The sequence below is a fragment of the Struthio camelus genome, chromosome 2 (genome assembly GCF_040807025.1).
Source record: "Struthio camelus isolate bStrCam1 chromosome 2, bStrCam1.hap1, whole genome shotgun sequence".
Lineage (NCBI taxonomy): Eukaryota > Metazoa > Chordata > Aves > Struthioniformes > Struthionidae > Struthio > Struthio camelus.
This window is the reverse complement of record NC_090943.1, coordinates 147,675,135-147,690,705: the sequence shown is the minus strand read 5'-3', so window position 1 is coordinate 147,690,705 and position 15,571 is coordinate 147,675,135. Positions and strand designations below refer to the sequence as shown.

Here is a 15,571-nt window from a genome sequence, read left to right as displayed (position 1 = left end):
GCCCAGAGGAGCTAACGGGATGGCACTGAGTCACGGTCAGAGATTATTCACTGTCATACCCTGACAGCTTTTTGAAGAACTGTTACCTATTCAGTTATTTTTCCTCTTGTATGTCTGCAGCTGTTTGTCACAAATGTGATGCTTTGCACTTATCTTTACTAAATTATGCTCTATTTATCTCAGGCTTCTGCTACAGTTGATCAAAATCTTTCTAATTGCATCTCCTACAGTGCTTACTGCTTGGCATTGGTTGCAAATTAAAGGAAAATACAAGTCACAGGTGACAATGCTGAGTATTTCCACAACACTGGAGAACACCATTCAATGTATCTTCCATGTTGGCTGTGAATCCGTGAGAACTATTCTTTCATTGCAGCTGTCCACCTGGTTGGGGGCTCACCTGTTGAGGTTTTCCTAGCTCAGTTATGAGAATCTCATAAAGGATAATGTCAAAAGTCCTGTGAAGATGGAAGGAGACCATATGTGACACTTTCCCCCTGTCTGTAAGGCCTGTTAGCCTGTCAGAGAGGGAGAATAGGATAGTTTAGCATGGTTTATCCTTGACAAATCCATGCTAGTTGTTGCTTCTGACCATACCAGTTATGAGTGCCATCAAGGAGACTGCTTGATTATTTGTTCTTGGGCTCCTTTATTCTTAAATCTCACAATCTAGCCAGGAATTCTTTGCATGGCCTTTCTTCTTTACAAAGGGACAAACTGTGCTTGGCCTTTCCCTGTCTTGTGAATCCAACCTATGCTCAACTGTTTTTAAAAAATTATTTTTTAAAGTAATTAAACAACAGAGCTGAAATTGGCTGAACTTGATGGAATTTATCCATCAAAAAGCGTTTATCTTACCCAAGATAGCCTGTTCATGTCTTATTATAGCCTATGTTCTTACTCTTTTTTGTTGCTGCTAGTAACCTGTGGTCAGATTGGGATAACTTCAAAGTGAGAACCAAAGCAATACAAACGCAGCTTTCCCAACATACTCTATTACTGGCTTTCTTTTAATAGTTTTCCTGTTAATCCGTTATCTTACTAGTTCTGGAGATCTTCGATCTTTTAGCCAGATTGTGCTATTTCATGCTGAGCAATCTTTTTTTCTACAGTTAGTCCTACTCAGCTCAATGTGATAAGAGCATTTTGTTCAGATCTGTTTCAAAATACAGCTCTTGCCTACCTCTGCATCCCTCTGATGTCTGATACTTGGCAATGGGTTTCTGCTAATTTTCTCACTCTCTATTATTTTCTTACTTTTTGTTCGCTTATTGCATCTCATATACAAAGTCTTAGTGAATGTGAATTTCTTTCTGTGGCATGTGACATAGGAAAATGTGCATCAGACATTGGCCTAATATTGCCACCTACTCTTGGCTCCCTGGGCCTCCTGATTTAGGAGGTTCGTGTGAATCAGCTCATCTCCCACAGCCTCTCTTAAAATTTGGTCTCTTCCAGCAAATCAGCTCCTCTTTGACCATTTAGCAATTTAAGAGGACATGTCATCAGTTCCAGCTCTGCCACGCTAATAATCGTTGACTACAGCGCTCATTTATAGTAATCTCAAAATGATTGCTTTGTAATTGATTTAGTTCTTACAACAGAGCAAACTGAGGTGGATGTTTTAACATGTTTTACAGCCCGAAAGAGCAGTGGTAACTTGTCCGATGTTGTGAGGAGGGAGTCTGAAGGAAGAGGGGTAGCCTATGCTGTGTTTCGTTCTCCTGCCACTTGGGGAAGAAATATACCCTATTTATGCAAATCCAGAGAAACTAATTAACGTGTCAGTTAACTACTTACAGTTTTGCAGTCAAAACACAGCCTCTGCCATAGTTAGTGTAGCCTGCAGTGGGCGTATCCTGCCCAGAGTGTTTTCACTGAGTACTTTCACAGCCTGACCCTTTTCCTTCTTCCTCTCTGTAGATTATCAATTCGGTGGTATTGCTGATCCTGCTGAGCGCCCTGACTGATCCTGACCAGTACCACTTAACGAGTGCTGAGCTGGGGGGTGAATTCGAATTTATGGATGATGCCAGTAAGTACATAATGTTTAACTATAAGCGCTCTTTGCTCTCTAGCATGTATGTAGCTATCCTATCGTTTCAACAATTATTGTGCTTTAATTATTTCTTCGTCTTGGTATCTTGCAGTTACACTTTTATTGTGAAAGGTGCATTTATGGCATAGTTCAAAAAGGATACCTATTAGTAACCTTGTCTGTTATATTAGTAATCTTATCTGCTATGCTGTTATGTGACTCGTTGAGGACAGAGCCACCCCTTGACAAGGAGATGTTATCCCTCGAATGATGCTGGAACCCCTCAGTGGGATTTTGCAGGAGATGTGGAGTCTCTGGGCCTCCAAGCAGCATGTCCTTTAGTGCCTGCACATGCATAAGGATACAAGCTGCTGTTTATATAAGTGTCTGAACGTGTTCATTCCCATTGTGCATATTTACGCACCCCTCGTGCATCTAGCATGACTTGTGCAAGCCTGTTGTAATAGATGCAAGTATAAGTATTAACCATATAATCATAGATGTATTAGTGATAATGCAGAGCTGCTTCCTTCACTCACCAAAGGATGTAGCAAAACCTAGATATGATTTCAGGGAAGGGTGATCCAGGCCCATCTATATCTCCTACAAAAAATTCCTATTCCTTGTAAGGAAAAATGCTTCTTTCTTCCATTAATGTTTAAAATGATTTGATGGCACTTAGGTTTGTTTGCTTGTTTGTCTGTTTTAAATTTTTGAATAGTGTCTAGAAAACTTTCTCCTCTATGTGATTTTGATAAAAATGCCTGCAGTTCTACTCGTAAGATTGATACATTCAACATTTCTCACTGTAATTTGAAATAAGGTCTTATACTAGTTACAGTGGTGTCTTGCTGCTCAGAAGGACACACATCCACAGCAAAAGGTTTTAAGCTCTTTCATTATTCCTACTGAAGGCCATAAAAATATCGGCAGGAGAAGGAACAGCTCCACACATGAGAAAAATAATTATGACCATGGTATGTCAGAGCTCCTGGGCGTGAGTTAAGGGATAACTGGAGGGCATAGGGGCAATTGCTACTTTACTTGTCTTGATTGAAAAAAAGCACCTACAACTTATGAATAAAAATCTTTTTATATAACTGGGTTTAAGAAAGTAAGGACCACAGTAGATACAGATGAGCTCCTAGCTGCTTCTGACATATTAAAACTGACTGCCTTGTCCTAATTCTCAGAGATTAACCTTGGTAATGACTGTCTGTCAGTGTGGTTTTATATAGCCGACATCAGAGGCCTGCCAGTGCCCAAGGCTTTAAAATAGTAATTCTGTTTTGTAATGCTATAGCTGTCAGATCAAGTACATTGGGGATTTCCATCTACATTTGAAAATTGTATTTTCTGTATCTTTTATTGAGGTTTCTGAAGTGAACCCTGAAAGACAGTAAAAGGATGGCCTGTGGGCCAAGCAACCTCATTTCCATTTGGTAAAGGGAACATTTCCCAGGAAGTTAAATTACAAATGAACATCTGAATTAATGTCTCCTTTTATTCGTTGACTCCCTCAGGTTTAATGCCTTACTGAGTAAAGGCAGCTGAATCAGGCTACTGGCTTTTATAGTTACTGGAAATAGCTGGCAAGAGAGAATTAGTTTTTTTTTTTTTTTACAGTATGATTACATTTGTTCAAATCTGAGGAAGTATTTTCTTTTTGAGATAAACCGTCAGACAAACTTTTACATGTTCTTCTTCTGTCCTGTGTTTATTTGTCTTTTTCTGAAGACGTTTCCTAGGTTTGTTACATATGCTGAAATTCTTATATGAAATCATGTACTCAAAACACAACAAGTTAAGACTACAGGATACATCCATATTTATGCTAATGAAAGTCCTAAAGTTGTTAACTGTATGTACTCGTGCTGACAAATAATAATGACAGAAATATTAGTAGCCATTATTCTCAATACTACTTTTGATGCCCCTATCAATAGCAAACAAAAAAAAGTAGACACAGACTTTGCATGCAAAATTGTCACTCCCTTTCCATCTCTCTTTGAATAGGCTCTTTGACATAACATCTGAAAATATCACCCGAAAATAAACTTATATCAACTGCGTCATAGTAGTGGAATTATGGCTCACATGAAGTTAGTGACAGATTTGCCATTGACTTTCAGGAAACCAGGATTCCTTTAGTATTTATATTCATATTTATTTCTAAGTGTGCATAGGCCTGGTTTATGGAGTATTTTCAAACTTCTGTTACTGGAGTGGGAAAAATTCCTGTCACATGCAGAGAAGCAGAGCCAGTCTAGCGCAAAATGTCTGAAAATGCCCATGCAGCATCAGTTCTTCTGCAAATGACTGCTCATCCATAATTTCAGGATTTAGCACGCTTCCTATGGCATTACCAGAGGGTCTGAAATGACTCTTCTTCTACGCAGAGGAAGTGTTTACCTGAGCACTTATAAGCAGCAGTACATTATCGCTTTTCCCTTCTATTTTAGAAAGGAAACAATGGCAAAAAAAAAAAAAACCTGCAAAGATTTGCCATGTGGCAGATGGATGTACTGGGAGGACACCAGTGTGTGTGGTTTGGCTGACTCTCTTACCTCTGGGAACTAGGGAAAACTCCAGGCTTCCTACTGTACTGGACATTCATCTGAGTCCAGTTAGTCTTGTTTTTATTGTTATTGTTTCCTTAGAGCCTGAGGGAGTTTATGAACTAGAAGCTGGACTAGGAAACACTAGAAATGTGATAACTACCCAGTGTTATATTTCTGCTGTTAAAAGACTAATAATCTCTGTGCAGAAGATGGAAGAGCCCTATAAATCGTCTTGTCTTTCCTGAGGTCTTCACCTGAGCTCCTGCTCAGCTTGTCCAGATATACAGACTGTGATCCTGACATTTTAACGGCCCAGCAGCTGCGTTGCTTGTTTTTATTTACTACTACGCAGTGTCGCAGATGTATGTGACACTTCATAAACCATATGAAAACCAGGATTGAAATGCTCTGTGTGCCCTGTAGAAACTGATGGGAACTTCAACTCCAGCGAATCAGGCCAAAATCAGCCTGCGTCCCTGCCTGGGGACGTGCAAATGAGACAACTGAGAGGACTGTGTGGGGCCCAAGGGAACGAAAGGCAGGGTACACTGATTGATGGTCTCTTTGGAGAGCGTGACATGCATCTGGGACCTAAAAAGATGAATTCAAATGTGTTTACAAGAAAGCCTACAGATAGCAGGCTTGAATTTCTGTTGGGGCTGGAGGGAAATTGTAGAGCAAGTCCTCTCCTGCCCCTCTCCATCAGCATCTCCAATGTAGCATAAGCCCCATGACATGGGGAGAGGAAAAAACCAAATCCTTGCCCCAGCTTGGCCTGTTCAGGGCTGCATCTTCCTGTCTAGCCTCATCCTCTGGAGGAAATGAGCTGGGCTCAAAGGTGAGGAAACTGGCCTCCCTCCTATCTTGTGGACAAAATGCCACTGAGACACAGCTTGCTCCAGGGCGGCGATGCCGTCAGGCCCACGGCCGCCAGGAGGAGAGGACGGAGCTCACACAGCAGCTTGGACGATATACAGAGGGAATAAATAACCCTTAGCTAGCTGGAAAGACACCAGGCTACTAGGTAAATAAAGGCTTGGTGAGGGTGGTCCAAAGCTATCTGAGGATTGTAGGCTGCTGGTCAGGATCTTTTTAGACTCTTCTATAGGAGCTACAAGCCAGTAATGAACTCCAGGGCTGGGGAAGGTGATGAGCTGGAGATGTGAAGTCTCTGCCGTTCCACACTGATCCTGGCTCGGGGACCGGCCCCCCCGGCTGCTCCTCGCTGCTTCTCTGCTGCTGCAGCAGCCGCCACCACCCTTCCTGGGTGGGAGACGAAGGGAGGAAGGCAGCTCTTGCTGGCCAGGAAACTTATCTGCAAGAAGGGCCAGCAAGGAGCTCCTGCAGTGGGAGGCCTCCCGTGTTGGCTTCAGTGGGAGGCTCGCACTTCTGGCAGGGGAGCTCTCAGCCTTGCTTTCCCACCTCTCCGTCAGGTCCTGCTCCCCCCATTGCACTGCCTGGGTGTATTGAGCTGCTCCGTGCAAGTCAGCGTGACGTGGCAGGAGCTCTGCTCAGCACCAGCAGCATCTTCTCCCTGAAGTAGGAAGTGGGAGTCCTCACAGGCAAGAAGGTAGGCTCTCACTGCAAAATGTAAGAGGAAGAAGAACCAACTGGTTTCTTTGAAACACAAAAAAAAAAACTCGAAAAGCCATCAAAAACAAGAGGGCATAAAAATACTGTGGTTGTCCAAATACAGTTCTAGTCGTGAATAGCAAGGACAGTACAGCAAGGCCAGTTGCTACAAAAAAGCGCACACGCCTGTCAGCTTCTCATTTAGTGTGCTGCATACCTAGTTTCATTCTCATTAATTTAAGCCAACATAGCTCAATAAACCCAGTGAAGTCTTAAGAGAAAGAACCAGCTTGAGCTGAGTAGGACTTGGCATGGCAGAGCACAGCTAGAGAGTCAGAAAAGACTGGGAACACGAGTGTGTCAGATCAAAGCCTGAAAGTCAAGTTTATAACAATTTACTAGGCTTTGGCTTTGAACCAGTACCGCCATGATCATAAGCAAAGCAAGGCCTGTAGCTCCACTGCATCTGCCATCACTGACAATGAAGCAGCTTCCCCTTGGAAACGGTGAATAGGTGACTGGGGTTAAGAATGGATGGAATAAATAAATGAGCAGTACCTTCAAACTAATGACTTAAAATAACAAAATTGATCCAAGAGTATCTTTATCAAGAGCTTCAGTTGAGGTTAGTGGCTGTAAGCAACCATTTCCACTTTTCTTTCATTATCTTAATTGTACCTGGTCTATTCAAAATCATTTTGATTCCACATGATGCGTATGGGGCAATTAGAGTAACTGACAGCATAAATAAGAGTGTGGGGAGACTGTGGTGACATCCATTAGCACAGGCTTGTTTTTTAGGTGCTTCTCTCTCGAGGGCAGGATTCAGCTTACCTGTAATAGGCACACAACACACCTATTACAGCACCTAAAAAGCTAGAGAGTGGTCATGGTGATATAACTCAGATGCCTAAGCTGCATATCAGTATTCCCTATACAATCAATGAGGAGAAGGAAGTTCCTCCAAAGAGCAATTTGGGATGCACTAACGAGGTGTCAGCCCCTTCTGAATCATAAGCAGGGAGGCCAGATGCCTCCATAGGGCAGTTCCCAGCGTCCACAAAATGAGCCGTTTAAAGCCACCTGGTAGGAAACACTGAGTGCCAGGGTGCAGCTAAACTCAGAACTGAGTGCAGGGAGCCTCTCTCTTGGGTGAGATTTGCCAGTGGCACAAGTTATTTATTTTGATAATAATACAAAGATTCAAGTGTTTGCTCTGTGGCTAGCAGCCAGACCCTTTGAGAGACTTCACTGCAGGCTTGAGGGCACCTACACACAACCACATCTTGCTGCAACCAGGGAGGCGTCCTTTAGCTATGGAATGCATACGCCTCATGTGCTGGAATTCATGTTTAGCTGCCATGGCAACTCTGTGATCAAATGGAGGCATTTTAGCACCTTAAATGCCTCTAAAGTCAGACAATGATGGGTAGTGAACTGTCTGAATATCTGTCTTGTACTTCAGTACGACCCAATTCTACCTGCTGCTTCATCAGGGAAGGTAGTTTAAATGCACCTGGTAACAGAGCTGTAAGCAGCAGATATCTCACAGGCCAGCTGGAAATTCTAGAGATTATGTCCCATATACCTTACATCTTCTTTACTCTTTGTACACTGTCTTAGTCTCTGAAAAGTAGATGCAGCTTTTAGTTGCATTCCCAAATAGTGCAATGTCAGGCTCAGAAATACATTCTTTCTTCTAGCATTCTGACTACAGCCTGTAATGGTATCCAGGGAGGTCTATAGGAAAAGGCCAAATGTTACTTTTTTCTCCCAGGACCTCCTTCCAGCATATCGTGGCTTAGGAACTCCTAAAATGTAGTGAGAAGCTAACTGAAAGCTCAGTGGTTATAGAAGAAAAAGACAGGAGTACTGTAATTGCTCTGATCAAAACCTTAAAGAGTATTTTGCTTCTTAAACTACTTTAAGATAGTCATGCATTTATATTATTAATAAACTGTAGTCATGCATTTATATTATTAATAAACTGTATAACTTTGTGGTATTCTCAGTTGAAATTAAAATTTCCAGGATTTCTACTCTAAGATGCCTCTTCTTGCCTTGTCCAGTTTTTCTTTTAAAAATTCCTTTCTGCTTTTCTGAAGATTTTACAGATATGTGAGCAATGGTGCATAGCAACCAAAACAAACTATGGTGTGTATTCTCTTTTTGTTTGTTTCCAGACCCATTTTAGCTTGGCCATCCTTTAGGTTAGTCACAGAGTAAGAGCGGCAATAATGAGAAGATCCTGGTCTTGCTAAGGTTAATTTGAACTTAGCTATTTAGGTCAATAGGGACATCACTTTTAAGGCTGTGAATTTCTTTAGACTGAGAGACATGTCCACAATGGTGGTCGAAGATGTGACAGTAGTTCCTGCTGATTCGTATGAGCTGTGCTGATACTGGGAGCCCTGTCACAGCAGACAGAGTTCAGTACAGGGTGTAAATGTACCAGAGGCATTGGGTAATAGCCAGGCAGCTGGCTCCTGCTGAGCTTCATGTGGGTCTGGCAAGCTCAGATTTATCTGTGATGGTCACCTGTTCAGTACAGTTCAGATGCTTTGTGGATGCATATGTCATCATCACAGGCAAAATAATCTTCTAGTCAAGTCTTCCCCCCACTGTTGAAAATCCTTTAGAAAAGTGAAAATATTCACGGCATCTCTCCAGCCTGGTAGAGGCTGCAGATGCTTGTGCAGTGTGATGTGTTCATCTGCTATTGTTCTTTGTTTCTCATTTTGTTTGGGAGGTTTCCCACACGAGCCAGAGATTTCATCCAGTGTAGGCTGAATGATCTACTTGCCCCCATCTCCACCCCACTTGACCATCTTGCTCTTCAAGATGCACTGCACGAGGCAGATGGCAAAATAACAGAAGTAAGCTCTGTATTTATCTGCAATCATTTTGATATGTTTCTCTTCCAGATATGTGCATAGCTACAGCAATTTCTCTCCTTATGATTCTGATCTGTGCAATGGCTACATATGGAGCATATAAGGTAATTCATTATGGTCAGTAAAGGCATGAATCAAGTGACTTATAAAACTCTGTAGAAACAACATTAAGAAAAGTACTTCCTAACAATTTCTCGTTTAGTTGTTGTTTAGTTGAAAACAGGGAAAAAAACAAGAGATAGAACTGATTGTTTAAATCTGTGGTATCTCACAGCCCCACGCTGAAGGCAGGACGACTGCCTTCTGTTATATTTGCTGTCCACAGTTTCAAATATAAGTAAGCTCTGGGCAAGCTGTGATTTTAGAGAACTGAATCTTGTTCCTATAAAAGTTCAGGGAATTTTTTCCCATTCACATCCTAAACTTGGGGTTTGTACCAATATTAATCCCATTAATTAAAAAAAAAAAGGCTGAAGTCCAAGAAAGTGAGGGCAATGTTATGTGGTGTCTACATGTCACAGTTAAATGAGCTGTGGGACTTACACCATCCATATTATAGCAGTTTAGCAGCCAAGCTGGCTTGTCCAACTCTTTTGACTGTCGTGTTTCTTTTAGCTCATTTACAGAGTTATTTCTTTGTTACGGTTTCATGAAATGTAACACTGCATTCTGTCAAATATTCTTCAGATTTTAGTGCAAAAAGAAATGTCTGCTTCTTTTTTAGCTTGTGGCTGATAAGTTTTTATTTTATTTCCTTTTTAGCAACATGCAGCTTGGATCATTCCTTTCTTCTGTTACCAGATCTTTGACTTTGCTCTCAACACATTGGTTGCCATCAGCGTACTTGTCTATCCCAGCACAATTCAGGACTACCTCCGCCAGCTGGTAAATCGATTGATATTCACAGGCCTTTGGGGGCTTTATGGAAAACTGAAAAGGTGCACAGTTTGTCCTTTATTTCCAGCCAACGGTTCACTGTTGACTTCCTATGCAGTCCTTGAAAAGTCCTCTCAGTCTGAGCTTGCTTGACTATGTTCAGCCTCCTAGCGAGGCTGCATTAATAACTTGTTACAATACTTGTGCAGAGCTCTGGAGTTTGGCAATGTTGTAAAAGCTCTAAGCACCATTTCATTTAGCATGAGAATTGTATTTCAAGACACAGATCAGTAAGTGACTGCTTTTGGATTCAGAGTTATTGTGTTGATCAACTAGTGATTGAGTTTTGGTGCTGTTTCAAGGATGTTATGTTGCTCCTTTGAATTAATTTGGTGACTTTAGCACAGATTTCGTTAGGCAGGAGTTTGACTGAAGATAGGTTTGATTGTGTTAAAAAACGTTACCAGATTCTTTCTTAGGGGAGATTACAGGCTCCCTTCTTGCCATAATCTATTTTGGCCAAACAACCATAGTCATGATCATGTGAGCTTGCATGACGTGATTGCAACCACCTACAGTGAAGACAAGAATTTATTGAACTCCCTCTCATCACAGGACCTTGGCCTGTGGGTTCGGACGGAGTTACAGAGCTCTGGGAGCAACTAATGCTGCAACTGTCTCTGAAAATCTGCCCTGAGAACTTGAATTCAGATTAGCTTGGCTATTAACGTTGTTATGGAGATAGAAAACTAGGGAAGTATAAACAGCAGGTAATGAGAAACAGTAGGCAGATAAGCAGTCACTCACGGATCTGTGGGAAGTGGCAATGTGTCAAGCCAGCGGGAGCTGAGTGTATCAGGGGCCTGTATTATCCTTCGCCTTATTTAAGGTGTTCACAGCAGATGCTTCATTGGAAGAGAGGAATAATTCAAAAGATACCCAGAGGCACGAGTGGGAAACAGCAGATTAAGGTCATAGTTTGGTGAGTGCTTTAAGTGCACTGCCACCAGAAGCCCTCCCATCTGCCCTTTGCCTGCGGTCCCTCATTTCTGACTCAGTGCCAGCCTTTCTCTTGGGGCAGCACAAGCAACCGTATGCTTGCACGATGAACTGGGGCTTTGGAGCTAACTCTCCTCCCTTCCCAGAGGATTAGTTGTAACCAGGTTTAACTCAGTCTTGGTCACTGTGCAAAGGAAACTGTGAGAGGGAAAGCAGCAGCCTGGGAACAGGAACGTGCTGGGAGTTGCACACAGAAAAGTCACTGCTGTTCTGCAGAAAATCCATTCTCTGGTGCCACAGCTGGGACTAGCACAAAGGAGGGGAAAGAGGAGATGATTCTCTCAAAAAGTCTTTTAAAGTATCACTGTCATTCCTCTAATTTACAATACTTCCATAGCAGAAATATAAGGAGCACACCTTGGAAGATATTTCAAACTGTGCAGAAGAATGCTTTTTGAGGCATGTTGCTACTTTGGCCTACATTTCTAAAGGTAACTCCAGTGTGTTACTGATAAATCCAAGAAGGACATGTTTTTCTCTCCCATTCGGTGTAGCCACCGTCTGCTGTCCACGGAAGCTTTTTCTGTGGTATGCTGAGGCACGGAGGTGGGTCCTACAGTTTGACTTGCAGAAAGGCAGATATTTCCTAATCTCCTTTTAAAAATTTGCCATGCTATTGAGATACCTTATTTCTGGATACCTTATTTCTGAAATTAATGAAACCTCCATTAGAAGTTACAAGAGGTAAAAAATAATTAACAAATCTAAACAACCTCAGAGAAAAATCTATAGTTGGAAGGGACAAAAGGCTATTAGTTAGTGTAAGGATATTAGAAGCCAAAAAGTAAAAAAAAAAAGCCCTAATCCAAGGAGAGGCTATTACTGGGCAGAGGCAATGAAATTATTGATTAAAAAAAGGAAAAAGTGTTCACTAGTGAATTCTGCTCAGAACTTGGAAACAAGCAATATGTTGTATATATATCATATTGTATGGGGTGTTGAAGTACTTTCCATTCACTGACAGTCAAGGAACATATTAGACAGTTTTTACTCTGAATACGTAATTTTTAAATGAGCAGGTCCAAATAATTTGCACTCTCAAGCAGTGAAATGCCTGGTTGCATAAATTTGTGTCTTACTGATGTAAATCTTTTTCTGGACTGGTAATGAAATTCCACAAGACTTCATGAGTGCTAAACTGTCAGTGCTCAAAAGAGCAAGGGGAAATTCCGAGATGATTGTAGGGTGATTAGCCTGACGTCACTAACAAGCAGAGTAACAGAAGTGCTGAGATGAGAGTCAATTGTTAAAGGATTAGAACAGAGGAATATGATTAATGACTGTCAGCATGATTTTATGGAAAATCAGTCCTGCAGGCAAACTCATTTTCTCTCACTGACAAGATTACTAAGTTAGTCAATAAAGATGGCCACTGGTATAATGGACTTTTGATGTAAGATGTTTGACTTTTTGCAGCATCTTATTCAAAGCAACAATAAAGCACTAGATCAATAAAGGATATATGAATGGATTAGAACGGGTTAGCTGGTAGACTACAAAGGGTAGTGGTCAAGGCGAGCATCTTCCAATGGGTCTTTCTCATGGTTGGAGGAAGGTCTCCAGGAATCGACACTTGGTTTCATGTTCTTCCTGATTTCCATTAGTAATCTTGGTACGCGTGAGGCTGTTCACAAAGGCTCACTTCAGCCTCAGGAGACCTTCCCTAGGCTCACTGTCTAGAGAGATCAGGTCCTTCAGCGGGAGGTTCAGGCAGGAACTTAATCTAGCTATTCTGCCTCACTCTCAGAAAGACCTTATCCCTGCATTGCCCAAAGTGAGTACATCCCTCATTGCCTAGAGTAAGTACTTGTGACTCTTCCCAGCAAAATCACTTCTAATAAAATCTATGGCTGACGCAGAGACTAATGGAGAAGTAAATAACTCTAAGGACAGAACCATTCCTCAGAGTGAGCTAGACTGACTGGGAACCTGAGTCCATTCAGCAGTGTGTTGCACTGCTAACACAAAGAAATGCTTTAAGAATTAGGAATACAGTATTACAGTCTTATAGTATGGCAACTGTAGCTGGGATGCAGTGACTCTGGAGGCAATCTAAGAAGTGACAAAACAGGGGTGTCCAATTTTTTTTTTACTGTTTGCAAAAACTGCTTGTGGGATTTGTGGACATAAAAAAATAGGAGCTGTGAATAGTAACAGAGAGGATACTTTCCTTCTGTTTTGGTGTCATTGGTTGCATCTGTCTATTTCTGGTGTCTGGGTGTTAACAATGTTCAAAAGTCAGAGAATATGCAAAAAAGTTCTTCCGAAAACTCTGTGAAAATTGGGTACAATGTGATATGATGAGAGATAGTCAACTTTTCTTGGTAAGCTTGCCAAGAAAGGAGACTGAGAGATGATGTCATTACAGTTTTCATATGCAGAATAACTAGGTATTAAAAGGCTCTTTAAAGTAGAGGAGAAACAATGAGAATGAGAAGCTAAAAACTAATCCAGGTCAAATTCAGTCAGAAACAAGGAGCCGTTTTTATTTCACCAGTCACAGTGGAGATGAGTGATTGGCAAAAACTACAAAGAGCCATGATAAATTTTGTACAGTTAATTTCAGCTGATGTACAATAGTCATAGTAACCTTGATTATCTTATATAACTTTCTTTGAAGCTGTTTACCCCTCTTCTGTCTTAGCTGTGACCCCAAGCACAAGTAGCTCAGAAGGAATCTGTTCAGATACTCTTTGTGAGGTCCATGTCAGTCAGCAAAAGGGCATTGCATTATGATTCAGAGCAAATACACTCTGTTTGAGTGGGCAGGAGCAAAAGGGATGGATGAAGATCACGTCTGCTGGCATCAGATGTTCAGACAAAGGACAAGATGAAACTAAAACCAAGCCTTTCCGGTTGGTAACAATGCCAGCAATGCAGTGCTAGAACCCAAATATTGTTGAACAAGCTTTGTACCCATAGATTTATTTCCCTATCTTTTAATAATGTTTGTGCTAGATATGTTTGTAGTCTTAAGCGCTATGCTTAGAACAAGACTGTAATTAATACGCTTGTACCCCGAGGTGAGACCTTAGTCATACAAGTTGAGAATGCTCACTCCTGATGATTTATAAATAAGCCCTAGATGCATCTTGCCCACATCCCCTTTGCAGAGGCCTGCCAAGGTAGGCAGAAAGGACAGGATTGAGTTGTGTTTCTTCCTGGCCTTCTTGCAGTGTTTATTCATCTAAAATTGCTGTGAATTTGGAGATTGATATTTTAGGGGGGCACAGCTCCATCAGGGAAATGAAAAATCCCAATCGTTTTGCAAATCCATTACTGAATATCTGGAAGAATGTATGCATTTGGTAATGGAGTATTTTTGGCTTTCACAGAAGAACATTAATAAAATTTCAGTCCTTATTTTCTTACAATGTCAATGGTCGCCCTAAGGTCAAAAGCCCATGTTTTTAACCTTTTCTATTCCCCCATGCTAGTATCTGGAATTATTTTATCTTTTCACTTTGGCGCACAGATTTAAGTCTATCAATCAGTGGTGAGTTGGAAGCTACTGTATAATGCTCCATGTACTTTCAGCAGGGCAATAAATAAAGTACCTATCAATAGTGTAAGCTGAGCCCTAGCTAAAAATGGTGCAATTCTAAAATATGGAACATGATAACTGCAGGCTATTTTGCAATGTCAGCCTATGCTGACTGCTTCTTTCAGAGCTGCAAGCATCTTTGGAAACTTTTTGTTGCCTTCTAATATCTAGTTGCACACAGGTGTGTCGCAATACCTATAAATTTCGAGAACATCTCAACATGAAGAGTCATGTAAAGTAAGTAGCTGTTACAAATCCAGCATTTGAAATGTACGGCAATGATATGGCGTGAAACTTTGTAAAGGTTATATTGGACATTATGACTGTCACTATAAGGGCAAAAAACTCTTCCCTTACAGTAAATACCGCATGTAAAAAACAAAAATCACTTTGCTTCTTGGAGCAGCAGGGGTCTAAAGTAGTTTGACCTAAAGCACAGTTCTTTATCCTCACTAAATCTTTGATATATGTGCTTCCTAAAACCTTAAAGTTAAACACTTAATCTTCTATCATCTGATACGGCATACAGAAGGAATTAAACCAGAGGTGCGGAACAGGCTAGTCTACAACTGACTTATGCAAACGTGTTTGTAATTAAAGTACTGAACTATTGCAGTTCATTTAAAGACAATTTCAAACAAAGTATATCAGTTAGCTTTACTCTGCAACTAGCTGGCGTACTGCTGCCTAACAATTTAAGGTTGTATCAGTCTTGCTTTTAAATTCTAGGGGAACGTCTATAGAATGTAAAAGAGAATGAACTTAAAAGACATTATTCCTATGAACTATATCTTAAATAGGGAAATACCCTGTTATTTTTTTAATGTCATGTTATAATTCCAAAGTAGGAGTACAATTAAATTCATTGCACGCTTAAAAAATTCTACAGGCATGTTATTGTTTTCTTTAAATTCTTAAGATTTTAATGCCCAGAGGATTATAACTGCTGAATGAGAATCCACTCTGTGTTTTGGGTTCCAAGCAGAAAGCAAATATGAAATGTAGTGCAAAGAGGTTGAGAGAATAG

At 41.0% G+C, this 15,571-nt stretch overlaps 1 protein-coding gene across 1 annotated transcript in view; it reads left to right on the top strand.

Annotated features, from left to right (window-relative positions):
• Positions 1–15,571, top strand: part of LAPTM4B (lysosomal protein transmembrane 4 beta) — a 60,989-nt gene that overhangs the window by 13,802 nt on the left and 31,616 nt on the right. Inside the window, exons 2-4 of the mRNA XM_068932972.1 lie at positions 1,924–2,035; positions 9,096–9,169; positions 9,828–9,950. Of these exons, the coding sequence (XP_068789073.1) occupies positions 1,924–2,035; positions 9,096–9,169; positions 9,828–9,950 (309 nt within the window). The remainder of the gene's footprint in view (positions 1–1,923; positions 2,036–9,095; positions 9,170–9,827; positions 9,951–15,571) is intronic.